Source organism: Sinohyriopsis cumingii, chromosome 5 (assembly GCF_028554795.1).
Source record: "Sinohyriopsis cumingii isolate HCF-2022 chromosome 5, ASM2855479v2, whole genome shotgun sequence".
NCBI classification, from domain to species: Eukaryota; Metazoa; Mollusca; class Bivalvia; order Unionida; family Unionidae; genus Sinohyriopsis; species Sinohyriopsis cumingii.
This window is the reverse complement of record NC_142965.1, coordinates 53,645,633-53,665,385: the sequence shown is the minus strand read 5'-3', so window position 1 is coordinate 53,665,385 and position 19,753 is coordinate 53,645,633. Positions and strand designations below refer to the sequence as shown.

At 36.0% G+C, this 19,753-nt stretch overlaps 1 protein-coding gene across 6 annotated transcripts in view; it reads left to right on the top strand.

Annotated features, from left to right (window-relative positions):
* Positions 1-19,753, top strand: part of LOC149799184 (uncharacterized) — a 124,245-nt gene that overhangs the window by 85,272 nt on the left and 19,220 nt on the right. For all 6 annotated transcript variants that reach the window (XM_089958424.1, XM_089958423.1, XM_089958422.1 and 3 more), the window contains 3 exons: positions 1,245-1,502; positions 12,539-12,694; positions 17,718-17,827. In XM_089958424.1, coding sequence (XP_089814550.1) covers positions 1,245-1,502; positions 12,539-12,694; positions 17,718-17,827 — 524 coding nt within the window. The remainder of the gene's footprint in view (positions 1-1,244; positions 1,503-12,538; positions 12,695-17,717; positions 17,828-19,753) is intronic.

Genomic DNA, 19,753 nt, shown 5'->3' with positions numbered 1-19,753 from the left:
ATAATTATTGTAACCATCAAAGTTTTCCACAGATTTAAACAGGAAGTGGGATCGAGCCCTGAGGCTATGGCTGTCTTTATATGGATGTTTTATCAGTTTTGAAATGTAATTAAAAGTTGCAGTTAATGTTAAATGTAGTTTTTACACTACCAGATGACAAGTATTTGGTGGTAGTTGTATTCTCACATTGTTTCTATGAACTTTATTATTACCATTTATGGTATAGATCAGTAAAATTATTGTGCCAACAGTATAGCCTGATATGTTAAATCACTTGAAATATCTTAACTGATTTGTAGAAAAAAGACTAAACAAGATTTCATTATAACAGTTTATAATAGCTTTTCTGCTCTATTAAATTGTCACAAATTTTTATATGTTTATTTCAGCAAAATTTGAACTTATAATTTTTTTTACACTTTTATCATAAACTAAATACAGCAATCCATCATTATAACACGGTATGTGAGTCCTAGAGCTGACCAGTACACGGTACATATAATATTAGTATCAATTAGTAAAATGTGATCCATGACCATATTTGCCTTATGACAGGATAAATAAAAGGTCTTTTAGAGAGTTAGTGCAGTAAAATGAGAGACCTACGGAGAGGTAGTGCTATATAATAGGAGCCTTATAGTTGATGTCATATAGTGTAAAGGATGACCTGATGGTGAGGTGCTGTATAATGGAAGACCTTATGGTGAGATTATGCTGTAATGGAGGCCCTGATAGTGAAATAGTGCTTTATATTGGAGGACTTTATAATGAGGTAGTACTGTATAGTGAGCACATTAGAGTGTCATAGAGCTTTAAAGACTTATATTGAGGTTGTGCTTTTTAATGGAAAACCTTTTAGTGATGATGTGTTGCATGATGAGATCCTTACATTTAAGTTATGCTGTAAAATGAAAGATCTTATGTCAAGGTTATGTTGTATAATTGAAGTTGTTATAGTGAGGTAGTGTTCTATACTAGAGCACTATGTAGTGAGGTAGTTCCATATAAGATAGGGAACCTTATTGTGAGATAGTGATTTATGATCGAGGGCCTTAAAGGAAGCTAGTGTTGTATAATGAAGAACCTAATAGAAAGGTAGTGCTGTATAATGGAAGGCCTTAAAGTGAGGTATTGCTGTACTTGGTTGAAAAGTTTTGCTGTTGAAATTTGAGTCCTTAAATTCACGAGAATTTTATGCATGTGTTAATTTTTCATCAACATGATTTTGCTCATTGACTTTTCAGAAGAAAGACATGGTGCAGGTGGAACAGGAAGTACATCAACTTAGGAACCAGCTGACAAAAATGCAGAACCAGATGTCATCTGCAGCCTCATCCCATCAGGCAGAGCTGACAGGAATGCGAAAAGAGCTTTCCACAATGACAGAGGAACTTCATCAAACTAGCACCTCCAACAGGCAGCTTCAGGAGAAGCTCTTCAAAGTGGAACAACAAGCAACACACAATGCAGAACAGCTAGAGAAAAAGCAAGCAGAAATTCAGGTCTCAAATTGCAGATCTAGTTTTGAAATCAGTGGAGATGATATTGGTTATTTTTGTCGGGGGGTATCAGTGACTTAGTTATCTTTCTGGTATATAATATGGGAGATATAGCCTTCGCTATGTCCAGCTGTCTTACTGTTTGTCCGTCCATAAATATTTTTGCATTTTGGAGTGTAACTTACAGGCCAGTCAAGGTATTTTAGCCAAACTTTAAGCATGTTGTTTGTAGATGCCATTTGTACCTAGAATTTTCTGTGTTCAATATTTTTTATGTTACCATGGAAATAAATTGTATCATAAATAGCATATATATCAAAGTGTATCATATAGACATTTATGTTGCTGGACTATAGTGTACATTCAGTAGGAGTCTGATCAGGCACCACAGGGTGGTGGTGTTATATCTGATTGACTCTTATGTATTCAGGTATTTATAATAAAGATCATGCTGGCTTTATGGACTGTCAACATATTGCCTTGGGAGATTCTCATCATGATGGCTTTATGGACTGTCAACATACTGCCTTAGGAGATTCTCATCATGCTGGCTTATGGACTATCAGCATACTGCCATGGGAGATTCTCATCATGCTGGCTTATGGACTATCAGCATACTGCCTTGGAAGATTCTCATCATACTTCATTTATGGACTGTCATACTGCCATGGGAGATTCTCATCATGCTGGCTTATGGACTATCAGCATACTGCCATGGGAGATTCTCATGCTTGCTTATGGACTATCAGCATGCTGCCTTGGAAGATTCTCATCATGCTGGCTTATGGACTATCAGCATACTGCCATGGGAGATTCTCATCATCCTGGCTTATGGACTATCAGCATGCTGCCTTGGAAGATTCTCATCATGCTGGCTTATGGACTGTCAACATACTGCCATGGGAGATTCTCATCATGCTGGCTTTATGGACTGTCAGCATACTGCTATGGGAGATTCTCATCATGCTGGCTTATGGACTGTCAATATACTGCCTTGGGAGATTCTCATCATGCTGGCTTTATGGACTGACAACATACTGCCATGGGAGATTCTCATCATGCTGGCTTTATGGACTGTCAACATACTGCCATTGGAGATTCTCATCATGCTGGCTTATGGACTATCAGCATACTGCCATGGGAGATTCTCATCATGCTGGCTTATGGACTATCAGCATACTGCCTTGGAAGATTCTCATCATACTTCATTTATGGACTGTCATACTGCCATGGGAGATTCTCATCATGCTGGCTTATGGACTATCAGCATACTGCCATGGGAGATTCTCATGCTTGCTTATGGACTATCAGCATGCTGCCTTGGAAGATTCTCATCATGCTGGCTTATGGACTATCAGCATACTGCCATGGGAGATTCTCATCATCCTGGCTTATGGACTATCAGCATGCTGCCTTGGAAGATTCTCATCATGCTGGCTTATGGACTGTCAACATACTGCCATGGGAGATTCTCATCATGCTGGCTTTATGGACTGTCAGCATACTGCTATGGGAGATTCTCATCATGCTGGCTTATGGACTGTCAATATACTGCCTTGGGAGATTCTCATCATGCTGGCTTTATGGACTGACAACATACTGCCATGGGAGATTCTCATCATGCTGGCTTTATGGACTGTCAACATACTGCCATTGGAGATTCTCATCATGCTGGCTTATGGACTATCAGCATACTGCCATGGGAGATTCTCATCATGCTGGCTTATGGACTATCAGCATACTGCCTTGGAAGATTCTCATCATCCTGGCTTATGGACTGTCAACATACTGCCATGGGAGATTCTCATCATGCTGGCTTTGTGGACTGTCAACATACTGCCATGGGAGATTCTCATCATGCTGGCTTTATGGACTGTCAACATACTGCCTTGCGGAGATTATCATCATGCTGGCTTTTTGGACTGTCAACATACTGCCATGGGAGATTCTCATCATGCTGGCTTATGGACTGTCAACATTCTGCCTTGGGGAGATTCTCATCATGCTGGCTTATGGACTATCAGCATACTGCCATGGGAGATTCTCATCATGCTGGCTTATGGACTATCAGCATGCTGCCTTGGAAGATTCTCATCATGCTTGCTTATGGACTATCAGCATACTGCCTTAGAAGATTCTCATCATGCTTCATTTATGGACTGTGAACATACTGCTTTAGGAAATGCCATGGGAGATTATAATCATGATGACTTTATGGACTGTCAACATACTGCCATGGGAGATTATCATCATGCTGGCTTTATGGACTGTCGACATACTGCCTTGTGGAGATTCTCATCATGCTGGCTTTATGGACTGTCAACATGCTGCCATGGGAGATTCTCATCATGCTGGCTTATGGACTGTCAACATTCTGCCTTGGGGAGATTATCATCATGCTGGCTTATGGACTATTAGCATACTGCCATGGGAGATTCTCATCATGCTGGCTTTATAGACTGTCAACATACTGCCATTGGAGATTCTCATCATGCTCGCTTATGGACTGTCAACATACTGCCTTGGGAGATTCTCATCATGCTGGCTTATGGACTGTCAGCATACTGCCATGGGAGATTCTCATCACGCTGGCTTACGGACTATCAGCATACTGCCTTGGAAGATTCTCATCATGCTTCATTTATGGACTGTCATCATACTGCCATGAGAGATTCTCATCATGCTGGCTTATGGACTATCAGCATGCTGCCTTGGAAGATTCTCATCATGCTGGCTTATGGACTATCAGCATACTGCCATGGGAGATTCTCATCATGCTGGCTTGGAAGATTCTCATCATGCTGGCTTATGGACTATCAGCATACTGCCTTGGGAGATTCTCATCATGCTGGCTAATGGACTGTCAACATACTGCCATGGGAGATTCTCATCATGCTTCATTTATGGACTGTGAACATACTGCCTTAGGAAATGCCATGGGAGATTATTATCATGCTGGCTTTATGGACTGTCAACATACACTGTGACCCCCGCTGTTACGCGGTAGTTGGGAGCCATAAAACCCGACCGCGTTATATACTGAACCGTATTATGTGCAACCAAGTCAGTCAGCTGAAGAAAATGTACCCCCACAAAAATGGGGGGGGGGGGTAATAAATGCGTGCAGTAAAATACATGCTTCATCGGCACAGTTACCATCTTAAATTGATGCATATTAAATGAGAAATACACCTGTAGTGAAAACAGAGAAGACATAATATAATAGTTTACTTTATTTAGAGAACCATGAATTGGTACATATACGTGAATCCTGTTTATTTATAAATGTCTAATGTATAGCATGAATACAGTATTAACACCATGTACTCACCTGCGAACCTCATCATATACATTGAATCCACAATACAAGTGATTCCATAAAAAATATGCACATACACAGCTTGAAAATATTCAATAATTTCGTAACAGGTCATATTGGTCTGAATTCAGTGGAAAAACATAGCACAATCACGTAACAAATAACGAAACACATTTACTTTAAAGTAATTTCCAAGTCAGTAAAAGTTAGTTGGCGATTTAAGCCGTCGTTGGTAGCGTTCGTAAGCATAAACGTTTTTCCCTACAAAAAGGACACTTTCACAGCACAGTTAATGTGTTCCAGTCAGGTTGGAAAATGCAAAAATCCATCAGATTCCATCATTTTTATTTAAGTTTGGTACTGACTTCCTTTGAAGAAAAGTTCTTTGCTGTTATTGAAAGGTTGTAGTCGGCTTTCTTTAATGAAGGGTGCATGCGCTATTGAAGTCACCGCTAAATGACAGCTTTGGAGAACCAAACGAATGCCCATTTCTTATTGTGGCGGCAACATTAAAATAATTGTATTGCATGATTGAGACTGGTATTTTTTCCATTTGCTGAGTACGTTTTCATAACAGTCGGTGCTTCAAAGGTAATCTGTTTCCTTTGAAATTTCAGCAAACTATTTTATCTGGGTACATTTTTAAAAGGAGTTGGCCGTCGTTTAGACTATTCTAGTTACTGTCCCTCCATGCATATAGAATAAACCAATAAGTAAGATGTATTTTTTTCTTTTACATTTGTGGTAGCAGCGTGATGCTGCCTTCCATGCATGCATCTGAAAATTAACAAAGGGTCAACAGATGATAGAGACGCAGGTGTTCTGTTGACAGGGATCATTACAGAAAATGTGAGTGTTCTGAAGGATTTAATTCTGAGTGAAAAGAAGAGGAATTTTACTTACTATCCACATACAAATGTCAGTCTTTGTAAATATATTAATTACTAGCGACTAAAAGTCCAATGAAAGATAGATTACGAGACATTGCCTCATCCGGCTGATCACTGTTACCAGAAATGTCAACAACAAAAAATCGGATATTTCACAACAATCAGAACTCATGCTAGATGTCAAGATAAGCGGATTATGATATAGCAATGGACTGTTTAGATGGTTTGTCAGTATGGACAAAGAATTTGTTTATGTAACAATAGATACATTTCATTGCATTTTATATCCAGTTTGCGGCTTCCTTTCATGGGGGCTTGGTGTTAAGCATTAAGAGGTTAGTGTTAGGACTGGTCAGCCTGGTGTCAGAATAATGTGACTGGGTGGGACATCATGCTACATGTCTGCGGCATGATGCCCCAGTGCTAGACATCACTATAAACTGCCACATTGCAGACATTGTAGCGATATGACTGAAAAATTGTTAAAGCTACATTAAAAATCAAAATCACATCACATCACATCACATCCTTTCATGGGGCCTCTGAATTTCTGCACTCCAAACCAACGGTCGTATATAAAAGTTTAAACAGCCAACAATGTCACCAATAAATAAAAAGCCACATGGTGTGTTTGGCAGCCAATAAGGAAAAAAAATCCAAGTTTGCGACATTGGCGAAGACCTACATGATCCCAGAATAAACTTTTTATGCGTTTTATTTTTTCTTCTTACTTTTAAGAAGAAGAAAATACTTTTTTGTGTACGAGAAAAATGCATATAAAATTTCAGGAGCCAAGCCATGATCATCTTGTATTATTCATACGCGTTCTTTTCCCCAAAATGATAAGCAACTTTTTACGTTTTTTTCCTACTTTTTAAGATTTTTTTTTTTGTGTACAAGAAAAATACATGTATATGAAATTTCGGGAGCCACGCCACAACCGCGTTATATCCGAATTTGTGTTATTACGGAATACGTGATAGCGGGGTCACACTGTACTGCCTTAGGAGATTCTCATCATGCTGGTTTATGGACTGTCAACATACTGCCATGGCAGATTCTCATCATGGTGGCTTTATGGACTGTCAACATACTGCCTTAGGAGATTTTCATCGTGCTGGCTTATGGACTGTTAGCATACTGCCTTGGGAGATTCTCATCATGCTGGCTTGGTGCCCAGAGTGGCCGAGTGGTCGAAAGCGCTCACCGTTCCAGATCACTGCCATCTCATCTCTGTCTGCGTGGGTTCGAGTCCAAGGCTCGGCTAGTGTGGGTACATGGGATAGCCTGTCAGTAGCTTCTCGTGGGTCAGTGGTTCTTCCCTGGGTTTTCCAGGGTTCTTCTTCCACCAGTTATACTGGCCACCATATATAGTCTATCTTGTGCTGAAAAATGACATTAAAACCCTAGAACAACAACAACCACATGCTGGCATATGGCTTGTCAACATACTGCCTTGGGAGATTTCATCATGCTTCCTTTATGGACTGTCAACATACTGTCTTAGGAGATGGACTGTCAACATACTGCCTTGGGAGATTCTAATCATACTGGCTTTATGGACTGTCAGCATACTGCCATGGGAGATTCTCATCATGATTTCCTGAGCTTGAATTCATAAAACTTTATGAGCAGAAAATGAGAATTTACTATATATTTTTTTTACATGATTCACCTTTGAAGATAATGATGATAACTGCATGAAAGTTTCAGCTCTGGTCATGGTGTTTCTTTTAAAATTATTCTTATAAATTATCGGACAAATCTGGATCTAAGCTAAAGTGTTAAAAACCTAGAAGATAACAAATTTATGAGACAGGTTTTGCTTTGAATTTATATTGGAATAGGTCATGCTGATGATGTTAATTAGATTGCAAAAGGTCATACTGCTGATTTATATTGGAATAGGTCATGGTGTTACTAATTTATATTGGAATAGGTCATGGTGTTATTAATTTATATTGGAATAGGTCATGGTGTTATTAATTTATATTGGAATGGGTCATGGTGTTATTAATTTATATTGGAATAGGCCATGGTGTTATTAATTTATATTGGAATAGGCCATGGTGTTGCTAATTTATATTGGAATGGGTCATGGTGTTATTAATTTATATTGGAATAGGTCATGGTGTTATTAATTTATATTGGAATAGGTCATGGTGTTATTAATTTATATTGGAATGGGTCATGGTGTTATTCATTTATATTGGAATAGGTCATGGTGTTATTAATTTATATTGGAATGGGTCATGGTGTTATTAATTTATATTGGAATAGGTCATGGTGTTATTAATTTATATTGGAATGGGTCATGGTGTTATTAATTTATATTGGAATGGGTTATGGTGTTATTAATTTATATTAGGAAAAGTCATACTGTTGTTAATTACATTGTAAAAGGTCATACTGCTGTTAATTTACATTGGAATAGGTCATGCTGTTGTTAATTATATTGGAAAGGTCATACTATTGTTAATTTATATTGGAATAGGTCAAGCTCTTGTTAGTTTTTACTATAATGCAGTATGCCCTCTCACACAATAATGAACTCTTGGCACGTGACCAAACATGAGCATCTCACATCCTGTTGTGAATCATGTCTTTCTCTTGTTCATAAAATACAACTGGAGCATGAAATGAGGGAAGACATATACATAGAACTTATAAAATTATTATTGATCATCTAGCAGCAAGATGAAAATTCTTACAATATGTTGGATATGACTGAAGAAGAAGCTGAAATGACCATTCACAAACTTGATGCTGTACATAAGCTGCACACAACCGTCCCATGCATTTGTTTGGTACTTAGATTTGCCCAGCTGTTTAGACACTCTTTAGACTGGTACTTAGATTTGCCCAGTTGTTTAGACACTCTTTAGAGTGGTACATAGATTTGCCCAGTTGTTTAGACACTCTTTAGACTGGTACATAGATTTGCCCAGTTGTTTAGACTCTTTAGTCTGGTACTTAGATTTGCCCAGTTGTTTAGATACTCTTTAGACTTGTCAAAACCCTCTCATTGAACTTTGAAGATTGATCCAGGGTTTGTAATAGAGACATTACATTATTCTCACATATGATCATCATTCCAAGCAACAGGCAACAATACGTTTCACTTTATCACCCATGGCCACAGATATTTTCTAATCATATATATATATATATATATATATATATATATATATATATATATATATATATATATATATATGCTTACACCAGCTTCAGTAATTATTGTGAGGACCAGTAAATGTTTTTGCCATTTTGACCCCAAATGGCATTTCATCCTGTTTGAGTGAGCCAGAGTTTCTCTTCCAAACAAAGACTCTTATTGATCAAAAACAGGGGCCCTTTCATTGATGGGTAGGAGATTGTTATATTATGTTGTTCATTTATTTTCATAAGTAACTTAGCTGATTGCCACCTGTGGCTTGTGATGATGGCACATGATGTGCATGTTAAATATATTGTGTGACTGGGTGTCAGCACGTTTGTAACATGAAAAACAAAGTATGTTTAAAAGAAAGAAAGATGTTAGCAACAGTAACTAACTTTTATTACGTTCCTCAGAGACTTGTTTGAGGACCTGTTCAAATAAAGTTTTACTGTCAGACTTGACCAGACATGTCAATCAGTTGAGTGCTATATATTTTCAGGTAGTTAGTCTGCTTGTTGACAGTAATAATTTTGTAAAGGAGTTGCATGGAAATAGAATATTTTTGTTGTATCAAATTCTATCATGTAGTTTTCTAAAAGAAAAACCCATTTTTAGAATTAAATAGTTCAAAAGAAAATTAGAGCAGCTGGATGGATGTAAAACTGAAGAAGCAGCAAATCCCCACCTAAAAAAGACAATTTTCTGGAAGAATTTTTAAAAATTAAGTTGTTTGATGCACCTTTCTTTTTTGTCATTAAATTGCATGCATATCTGGTGCCATGTTGATTTATTGGAAAATAAAATGTCCAACAAGGAGCCATTAGAATTTTGGGATCCCTAATAAGTACATGCATGTAGTTACCTGAATAAAAAAAAGTATTTACATGTGGCTGTAATGAGCTATAGTATGAGCTCAAAATGGAAAGATATGATTTGGGATGTGTTTAGTATAAAATTTGGTATGTGTTTAGTATAAAATTTGGTATGTGTTTAGTATAAAATTTCATATGTGTTAGTATAAAATTTGGTATGTGTTTAGTATAAAATTTGGTATGTGTTAATATAAAATTTGGTATGTGTTTAGTATAAAATTTGGTGTGTGTTTAGTATAAAATTTGATACATGTTTAGTATAAAATTTGATATGTGTTTAGTATGAAATTTGGTATGTGTTTAATATAAAATTTGATATGTGTTTAGTATAAAATTTGGTATGTGTTAGTATAAAATTTGATATGTGTTTAGTATAAAATTTGGGATGTGTTTAGTATAAAATTTGATATGTGTTTAGTATAAAATTTGGGATATGTTAGTATAAAATTTGGTAGTGTTAGTATAAAATTTGGTAGTGTTAGTATAAAATTTGGGATATGTTAGTATAAAATTTGGTAGTGTTAGTATAAAATTTGGGATATGTTAGTATAAAATTTGGTAGTGTTAGTATAAAATTTGGTATGTGTTTAGTATAAAATTTGATATGTGTTTAGTATAAAATTTGGGATGTGTTTAGTGTAAAATTTGATATGTGTTTAGTATAAAATTTGGGATATGTTAGTATAAAATTTGGTATGTGTTTAGTAGAAAATTTGGTAGTGTTAGTATAAAATTTGGTATGTGTTTAGTATAAAATTTGGGATGTGTTTAGTATAAAATTTAGTATGTGTTAGTATAAAATTTGGTATGTGTTTAGTATAAAATTTGGGATGTGTTTAATATAAAATTTGATATGTGTTTAGCATAAAATTTGGGATGTGTTTAGTATAAAATTTGGTATGTGTTTAATATAAAATTTGGGATGTATTTAGTGTAAAATTTGGGATGTGTTTAGTATAAAATTTTGGATGTGTTTAGTATAAAATTTGATATGTGGTTAACATAAAATTTGGGATGTGTTTAATATAAAATTTGGGATGTGTTTAGTATAAAATTTGATATGTGTTTAGTATAAAATTTGATATGTGTTTAGTATAAAATTTGGGATGTGTTTAGTATAAAATTTTATATGTGTTTAGTATAAAATTTTATGTGTTTAGTATAAAATTTGGTATGTGTTTAGTATAAAATTTGGGATGTGTTTAGTATAAAATTTGTAATTAAATTAACTGTATTCTGATTCTTGCATGCAGGACTTAAGCTTGTCAGGTACCTATATAGAAATTGTAGAAGCATTATTGAATTCCTTATTTTGAACCTAATGAGGGAAGGATAAGATTTCATATGGTCAGTGAGAAAATTCTCTCTCTCACTCTCTGTCTCAGATTTTCAGTATGAAAGCATGTTGATACAGATTTGCTGTACAGCACAGAACTTGTGAACATTATTGATATTTAGTCAGTGATTGTTTATTTCGCATACCATTATTTATGTAAATAACAAGACTTTCCAATTTTCCAGATACCCAATATTCAGAAGGTGTATTAATTTTTTTTTAATAGCAAGCAAATTTTCTGGACATAAAGCAATTTTTTTAAACTGCTGAAAAATATAACCTTTCAAGTTGGAAGAGAAACTTAGGAATGTTTTATCTCTTCTAAAAAAAACAAGTGATTGAGTAGTCAACTGTCTGGTCTTGAAACTGCGTTGATTGCACTAATTACCAGGTCGATTACTTAAGTGTTGACAATAGGCAACAGTCAAAACAGCTGACATGCTTCACCAATTGTCAAAATCAGTTTCCGGAACCAAGCAAGCTGATAGTTTTTTAAAGGTCCCTGATATAGAAAAAACAAACATTCATCTTGAGACGGTTGGCAGACTTAATGAATCTTACCTGTAAAGTCGATGGTCATCATCATTACATTGAACCAACATGTGATTGCCAGCTGGAGAGCATACAAAGGGAGACAAAGCAGTCATGCAACATTATCATAAATGCAAGTGTTCTTATTGGCCTGTTTACCTGCATCGACCACTTCCAACCAGAATTGTAAGTGCCAGTATGATTGATAGGCAATCGAGACAACCTGGTTTATCTACATAGACCACTTCCAACCAGAATTGTAAGTACTAGTACGTCAATAGGCAAGCAAGACAATCTGGTTTATCTACATAGACCACTTCCAACCAGTATTGGAAGTGACAGGACCATCGATAGGCAATCAAGGCAACCTAGTTTATCTACATAGACCACTTCCAACCAGTATTGGAGTGACAGGACCATCGATAGGCAATCAAGACAACCTGGTTTATCTACATAGACCACTTCCGACCAGTGTTTTAAGTGACATGACCATCAATAGGCAATCAATGCAACCTAGTTTATCTACATAGACCACTTCCAACTAGTGTTGTAAGTGCCAGGAACATTGATAAACAATCGAGACACCTGGTTTGCCAGTATAGACCACTTCCAGCCAGTGTTGTAAGTGACAGGAACATTGATAGGCCATTGTGACAACCTTGGTTTGCCAGTATAGACCACTTCCAACCAGTATTGAAAGTGACAGGGCCATTGATACACAATCGAGACATCCTGGTTTATCTACATAGAACACTTCCAACTAGCATTGTAAATGGCTGGAATATTGGTACACAATTGAGACAATAAAGATAGTACTTTTCTGGGAAGAGTATTCAGGAAAATTTATAAATTTTTTTACTGTGTTATATTTAGAGCATTTTGTTTTATCTCAGCATGGTCTGATGACCCAAATAATTTTTCTTTTTAGGTGGCTAATGCCCAGATTGATGCACTGCGCTTGGAGAATCGTCACTTGCGGCAGACGATTCTGAAGCAGGCCCAGTCCAGTCTTGACCATGGTGACTCTGAGCAGCAATTGAGAGCCATACAGGACTCCTACACTGGTACTCTTAACAGGCTAGAGGTATATATTGGTAAACAATGTACAGCATATTACACAATTTTTATGGGTTCAAATGTTTTGCAATTTTAGATGATTTATAAATTCCAGAACTTATTTTTTGACATGAATAGTTCTGGTATTTGTTGTGAATAGGCTGGGTGTAATTGATGTCTATCTTGCCCTAAATGAAACTGGTACAGATGTGATGACATCCAGCATGGCCTCTATGGTAGCCATTTTTAGAAGAAAAAATTCACTACTTCTACTAATGTATGGTTGTATCAACATGGAATTTTCACTACTTCTACTAATGTATCAACATGGAATTTTTACTACTTCTGCTAAAGTATGGTTGTATGAACATGGCATTTTCACAACTTCTACTAATGTATGGTTGTATCAACATGGAATTTTCACTACTTCTACTAACTTATGGTTGTATCAACATGGTATTTTCACTACTACTGATGTATGGTTGTATTTACATGGAATTTTCACTACTTCTACTAATGTATGGTTGTATCAACATGGAATTTTCACTACTTCTACTAATGTATGGTCGTATTTACATGCAATTTTTACTACTTCTACTAATGTATGGTTGTACCAACATGGAATTTTCACTACTTCTACTAATGTATGGTTGTATCAACATGGAATTTTCACTACCTCTACTAATGTATGGTTGTATGAACATGGGATTTTCACTACCTCTGCTAATGTATGGTTATATCAACATGGAATTTTCACTACTTCTACTAATGTATGGTTGTATCAACATGGAATTTTCACTACTTCTACTAATGTATGGTTGTATCAACATGGAATTTTCACCACTTCTACTAATGTATGGTTATATCAACATGGAAAGTTAACCACTTTTACTAATGTATGGTTGTATCAACATGGAATTTTCACTGCTTTTACTAATGTATGGTTGTATCAACATGGAATTTTCACTGCTTTTACTAATCTACGGTTGTATCAACATGGAATTTTCACTGCTTCTACCATTGTTTGGTTGTATCAACATGGAATTTTCAATACTTCTACTAATGTATGGTTGTATCAACATGGATTTTTCACTAAAGGACTTCTTATGTCTGTTTGGTACTAAATTAAAATGTCGCTGATCTGATATCCTACATGCCAGCCATATCTTGAAAATTTTCTTTGGCCAGTATATTTTATTTCAGTGTTGGCTACTGAGGATACATACCAATAAAAGTTTCCATATTATGTTTTCATCAATTGCAATTGTGTGAGGCATTGTTGGTCAGTATTATGTTTTCATCAATAGCAATTGTGTGAGGCATTGGTCATGATCAATGGTCTTTATTTCCAATCAATTTGTCTGCCTGCCAAAGTGTGAGGTGTTGAGAGGTGACCTCTGACGGGATGCACTCTAAAGTGAACATCCTCTGACTGCAGCTATTGAGAAATATGGTGACCATTATTGTATGGTTTTGAAGTAAAAAAATTAAAACATTCCAAGAAATGTTATGTAAAGGCAGCAGTTAATACAAAATTTCAAAATTTAGTTCATAAGTGTAATTAAGGTCTTTGCATGCCCAAGCTGTTGTAGATCCATTAAATAATTATGATTTATGACATTCTATTATTACATTACATGGCATATTTGTTGCTAACCATAATCCCTGTTAAATGGTATGACCATGTGAAGAAAGCACCTTTGATGAATTTGAAGAGTTCATAACTTGTTTTTTTCCACCGATATAAGAATCTACACTGAAATGATGCTAATGAGTTTGACAGTACTCTCATAATTGGCCCCAAAAGTTAGATGAGCATATTATGTTGAATAGACCAATTCTACTTTTAAATTGTGAATCAGACTTCTTGTTAGCATTGGGCTAGACACGATTTTATGAATGAAAAGTTCAGCATGATTTGAACTGGATATGGTATGAATGAGATTTGATCACAGATGTGTGCATGCAAGGAAAATGTATAAAAAAATTTATTTACCATGAAAAGAATTATTTTTCAAACATTTTAACTTCCTGGCATTATGTTTACATACGAGTTATTCATATGTGATGTACGATGACAGCATTGAATGGAAATGCTCAAATATTGCAGTAAAAGTCATCCTGCAGCAATAGGACTTAGCATTGTATCACTACTTCATAAATGATGACCATAGTGTCTTTGGGCTTTTACTGAAAGGATTATGATGTCCTGTTGACCATACAGCAAAACAGTGCTGATCTGACATGCAATATAGCTGCTATGGCTACCATATTGAAAATCTTATATGGTGGCACTCTACAGTTTTGTGTTTTGCATAGGGTTAGGATTTTAAAGAAGAAGAATTTTCCCGGGTTTCCTCACTGGTTATACTCGCTATTTAAGAAAGACCTAGTATATCTTAGGTATTGTTCAAAGAACCTTTAATTCCCTTTATTTTGGTGTATATTGGTGTAATATGGGTTATGGAGTATACAGCTTGGCCTTGCTCCAGATGTGCGCCTTTCAAAGAAGGGCTAGCCCCACTTCGTCATTTTCACTTCCTGAGCTTCAGAGGTAAACTAAAAAAAAGAGCCGTTAACTTTTTTTACATTTTATATATTTGATAATTCATTCATTGCACTTTCAAAAGCTGGTATTGTCTAGTCTGGAAAAATTCATTTTCCCTATTTTAATAGTTGCTAAGGATAGTGTACTTAGACAAATTCAGGCTGATATTTGGAGCACAAGGGAGCCAGTAATTTTAGTTAGCAATGTGCTTAGATCATTTACAGTTTCCAAAAGTACAGTATCCAAAGAACTGTCAGCCACATTACATCAAAGTAGCATAGAGGTATGCCAACGTTTTCTTCACTGTGCATGTTTTAAATGCAAACAACTTCACCTTACATACACCACTCTCTCAAAAGTACATAATAACTGGTGAGTGCCCCTTTGGCTGCTTCTAAACAGATGGTCATATTGACATGGTTTCTACTTAAAACCTCTTATGATCTGCAGTTGATCCTAAATGAAAATGGTAGCAATTAGACCTCCACTGCAGCTGCCATGATAACCATATTACAAATCTTGTTATTGCTTTTCTTTTCAAATGGGTAGTCTCTGACCTAGCCATAAGTTTGGGCATCTAGAAATCTTGTTATCACTACTTCTTTATTAGAGATGATCATAGTGACATGAGGTATTATAAAAAACCCAACCTTTTATGATGTTTGGTTAGCTCTAAATGAAAAGAGTACTCATCTGATGTTTAGTATGGCCACTATGTTGGTCATCTTGAAATTGTTGTTTACTTCTTCAGAATGGATGATCATCTGGGGTTTCCTAAATGAAATGGTGCCAATCAGACACGGCTGCCATGATAAGTCATCTTCAAAGTCTGTATTGTTACAAACCCCAAACAGAAGGTCATTTACACATCAGATTTGTACTAAAGCCTAATTATGATATCCAGTCTGCCCTAAATGTAAATGGTGCCAATCAGACATGGCCACCATGATAGTCATTTTAAAAGTCCGTATTGTTACAAACCCATTTACACACCAGATTTTTGTAAAACAAAAGCCTAATTATGATATTCAGTTTGTCCTAAATGAAAATGGTCAGCCTCCAACATGACCATGGTGGTCATTTTGAAAATCTTATCACTACTGATTTTGAAGATGAGGATTATATTGGAAACGGATTTTCACTAAAACACATCTCACTACACGATTTTGGTCCTAAATGATTTTGATGCAAATGTGAAAATTTCTGTCTCTTGCGAAAATTGGTATGTAGATCCATCTCAAGGAGAATAACTCAACTATACCAAAAGTATGACACTATGACCTAATTTTTAGGCTTGACTGAATCTTCTATTTTCCAGTGTGTATATTATCGGCTACTCCAAATGGGCACCTTTTGGTGAGGGGATTCATGTTTACAAGTAAACATCTTGTTTTATTTTTTGTTGTTGCTGAACAATTTTGCAAGTCACTTAACTAAATTTTTTTACCGCTCCAGGTGGTCTAAGTGGTTAGAGCATCTGCCTTGGATGCAGGAGGTCATGGGTTTGGTCTCCTGCCAAGTCACAGCAAAGACTTATAAAGAATGGAACTAGCAGCTGCCTCGCTTGGCGCTCAGCATTAAGAGGATAGTGTTAGGTCTAGTTGGCCTGGTGTCAGGATAATGTGACTGGGTGGGACATCATGCTACATGTCTGCAGCATGATGCCCCAGTGCTAGACAATGCTATAAACTGCCATACTGCAGTCATTGTAGTGATATAATTGAAAAACTGTTAAAGCTATGTTAAAAATCAAAATCACACACATACACACACAACTATATTGTGCCCTTACAGTTGTATGGTCTACTTTCAAGCATGGTTGATGTTAACTTTCAAAATGATCTGTATCAAGATGAAAGTCGGGAGCCAGTTTCACACCTGCTGTTACAGTCAGCTACACAGCACCCTGTAACCAGTGTCTATTGATTTAGGGCTTTCCCAAGTATGGAGACCTTGCTGTCAAACCAAACTCCTTCCTTAATATGGCATAAAAAATTGTTTAACTTAATTGATGAAAGATGAAATGGCCAGTAAAGTAGGCAGATGTCCATGTTGGGTATTGCTTGTTGTTGTTGTTATAGGGTTTAACACCATTTTTCAGCACAAGATAGGCTATGCATGGCTAACAGTATTAATGGTGGAGGAAGAACCTGGGAAAACCCTGGAAAGAACCATTGACCCATGAGAAGCTATCGGTAAGCTTTCTCACATACCCACCTTGGCCGAGCCAGAGACTTGAACCCATGCAGACAGAGGTGAGATGGCAGTGATCCATAATGGTGAGTGCTTTAGACCACTCTGCCACTTGGGACCCCGGTATTACTGGTCATTATCCATGTATGAGTTACTTTTCAATTCTATTAATTTTTTTAACACAAATTTGTAATGTCTATTTGGGGATTTCTTATTTGCTCAAAAATCTCTCCAGTTGGACATGCTCAACTTGTACAGATGTTTTTCAAGCTTTGTTTAAACTCTATCGTGACCTGTATTTTACTTTAAGGAAGAGAATCAGCACCTTCGTGAGGAGATCTCACTGCTTGAGGAGAGATTTGAGGAGGAGCTACAGAAAGCTTTGCAGGAGTTAGATCTGTCCCACAGCCAGGATCAGAGGTATGTATGTAATAGAAAGGACAGTTCAAGCACCACTCAGAAGATGAGCTTTTATGGTAATGTATACTATCTGCATGGTAGACCGTCTGAAAAACATACACTTCCCATTTTTAATTTCCAATTTCTTATGATTTGCTCTGTGGAGTACTTGAGCTGAAAGTACAGATTTGAGAACAAGAAAATCAAACAGGATGGAGTAGACTAAGTTTTCAAATTGCAAGGTTCAAATAATTGTCACACAATTCATAATCTACACAATGCAAATGCAGTTACTTTGTATGGATAAAAAACAAACCTGTACCAATTTGCACAAAATCTTCATGTATTGATGCAGTATCGTATGTTTTGTCATTATGGATTTCTCCAAGTTAATGAGAACTATCAAGTCAGAACACACAAAATCAGTCATTCCACAAGTCTATTGTCATTCAGTTACAACAGTGGTATTGACATAAGGGTTCTCTAAAACATGATATTTAATTGGTTCTCATTGAAAATGGTGCAGATCTGATATAAACTTATCGGCATTTTTGTGAAGGAGTTTTGAAACAAGACCTAATTGACTTTGCGATCAAGTCAAAGGTCATTGCTTGCATGTTTGTTTTCCACTGAGCCAGTGAAAGTGATATGAACAAGTAAATTTTAACCAGACTATATTTAGTTGCATTCCAATGCATGAGTTGATAGTTAGTGCTCTAACAATGAATTTAGGGTCAAAGGTCTGACTTTGTAGTTATTGTTTATGAAAATGATAACAAACAGTTGTGAATGAATTTTTATCAAACCCAGTTTGTTGTGAAATCTGATGAATACACTGAAATATTCCCAGAAATATTAATTATTAATTTAACCAAACTTAGCATGTCAATATATCTTGACATTGTCAAAGGTAAGTTCATTTATTTTGTATCCTTGACATCATGTTCAAGGTCAGCAGCCATGTCAGAGAAGTTTTTTACTGCAATAACCCATATCTTGAGAATGTGTTAACTTGAATATATTTGAAAATGATTGATTGATGTTGACATTCAGCAGCTTTTGTTGGAAGATTAATTAATCTTAAAGCGTTCAGTTGACCTGGTAGGGCCTATATCAGCAACTCAACAAACTCTCTCAGCAGCCTTGTTATGATGTGGTTTACTGAATTTGTGCTGGACTTGTGAGAGGAAACATTTATCCTTGTAAGACCACATCTCTGTATCAACTGGTACTATTCTTTCCTGTTACTAATTCTCCTGATATATTAAGATCTGGGGGTAAGTTTAAAGAGGAAAGACATTTTTGTCGAGTCTACTTAGTGGGAACCAAGAAATATCACTTTTCTGACATTGGCAATAGCGGCAATGTCAGTATTGGTGTCAACAGTTTGTTAATATTTTGGTTAAAATTATTCATTAATACATATATCCCAAAGACCTTAATAGAATCTCATCGTACTTGGTATGAATCATAATCAGAGCTAAAGACAGCTTATTCTGTGGGTATGATTGCCACCTTGGAGTCAAGAGGGCTATTCAAGAAAATGCGCATTAAGGTTTTAGTTCAAGTTTTTTATTTGCATATAGATGATGTGCACTCATGCCTTTTCGACATTACAAAAATACAGTTTTGAAGTACAAACTTACCAAAGCAACCTAACTGCTAGACACAGTTTAATTCAGAAAGCATGAACCCCTGAAAATCAATTTTTAACATATTAAAAAGGGCAGTGGGATGCATTCTAAAATGCTTACATAATTGTCTCATTGGACAGAATATCCTAATTTGGGAAATTATCTAGACTTTATTAATGACTCCAGCAGTGTTCAGACAAGCAATTAACTGCTTTGATTGTAGATTTCATGAATTAGATTGCATTATTGCTGCTATTATAGTGTCATCATATTGTCAAAATTGGCAAGAAGGTTGCAGGGGAAGTAACTGGGA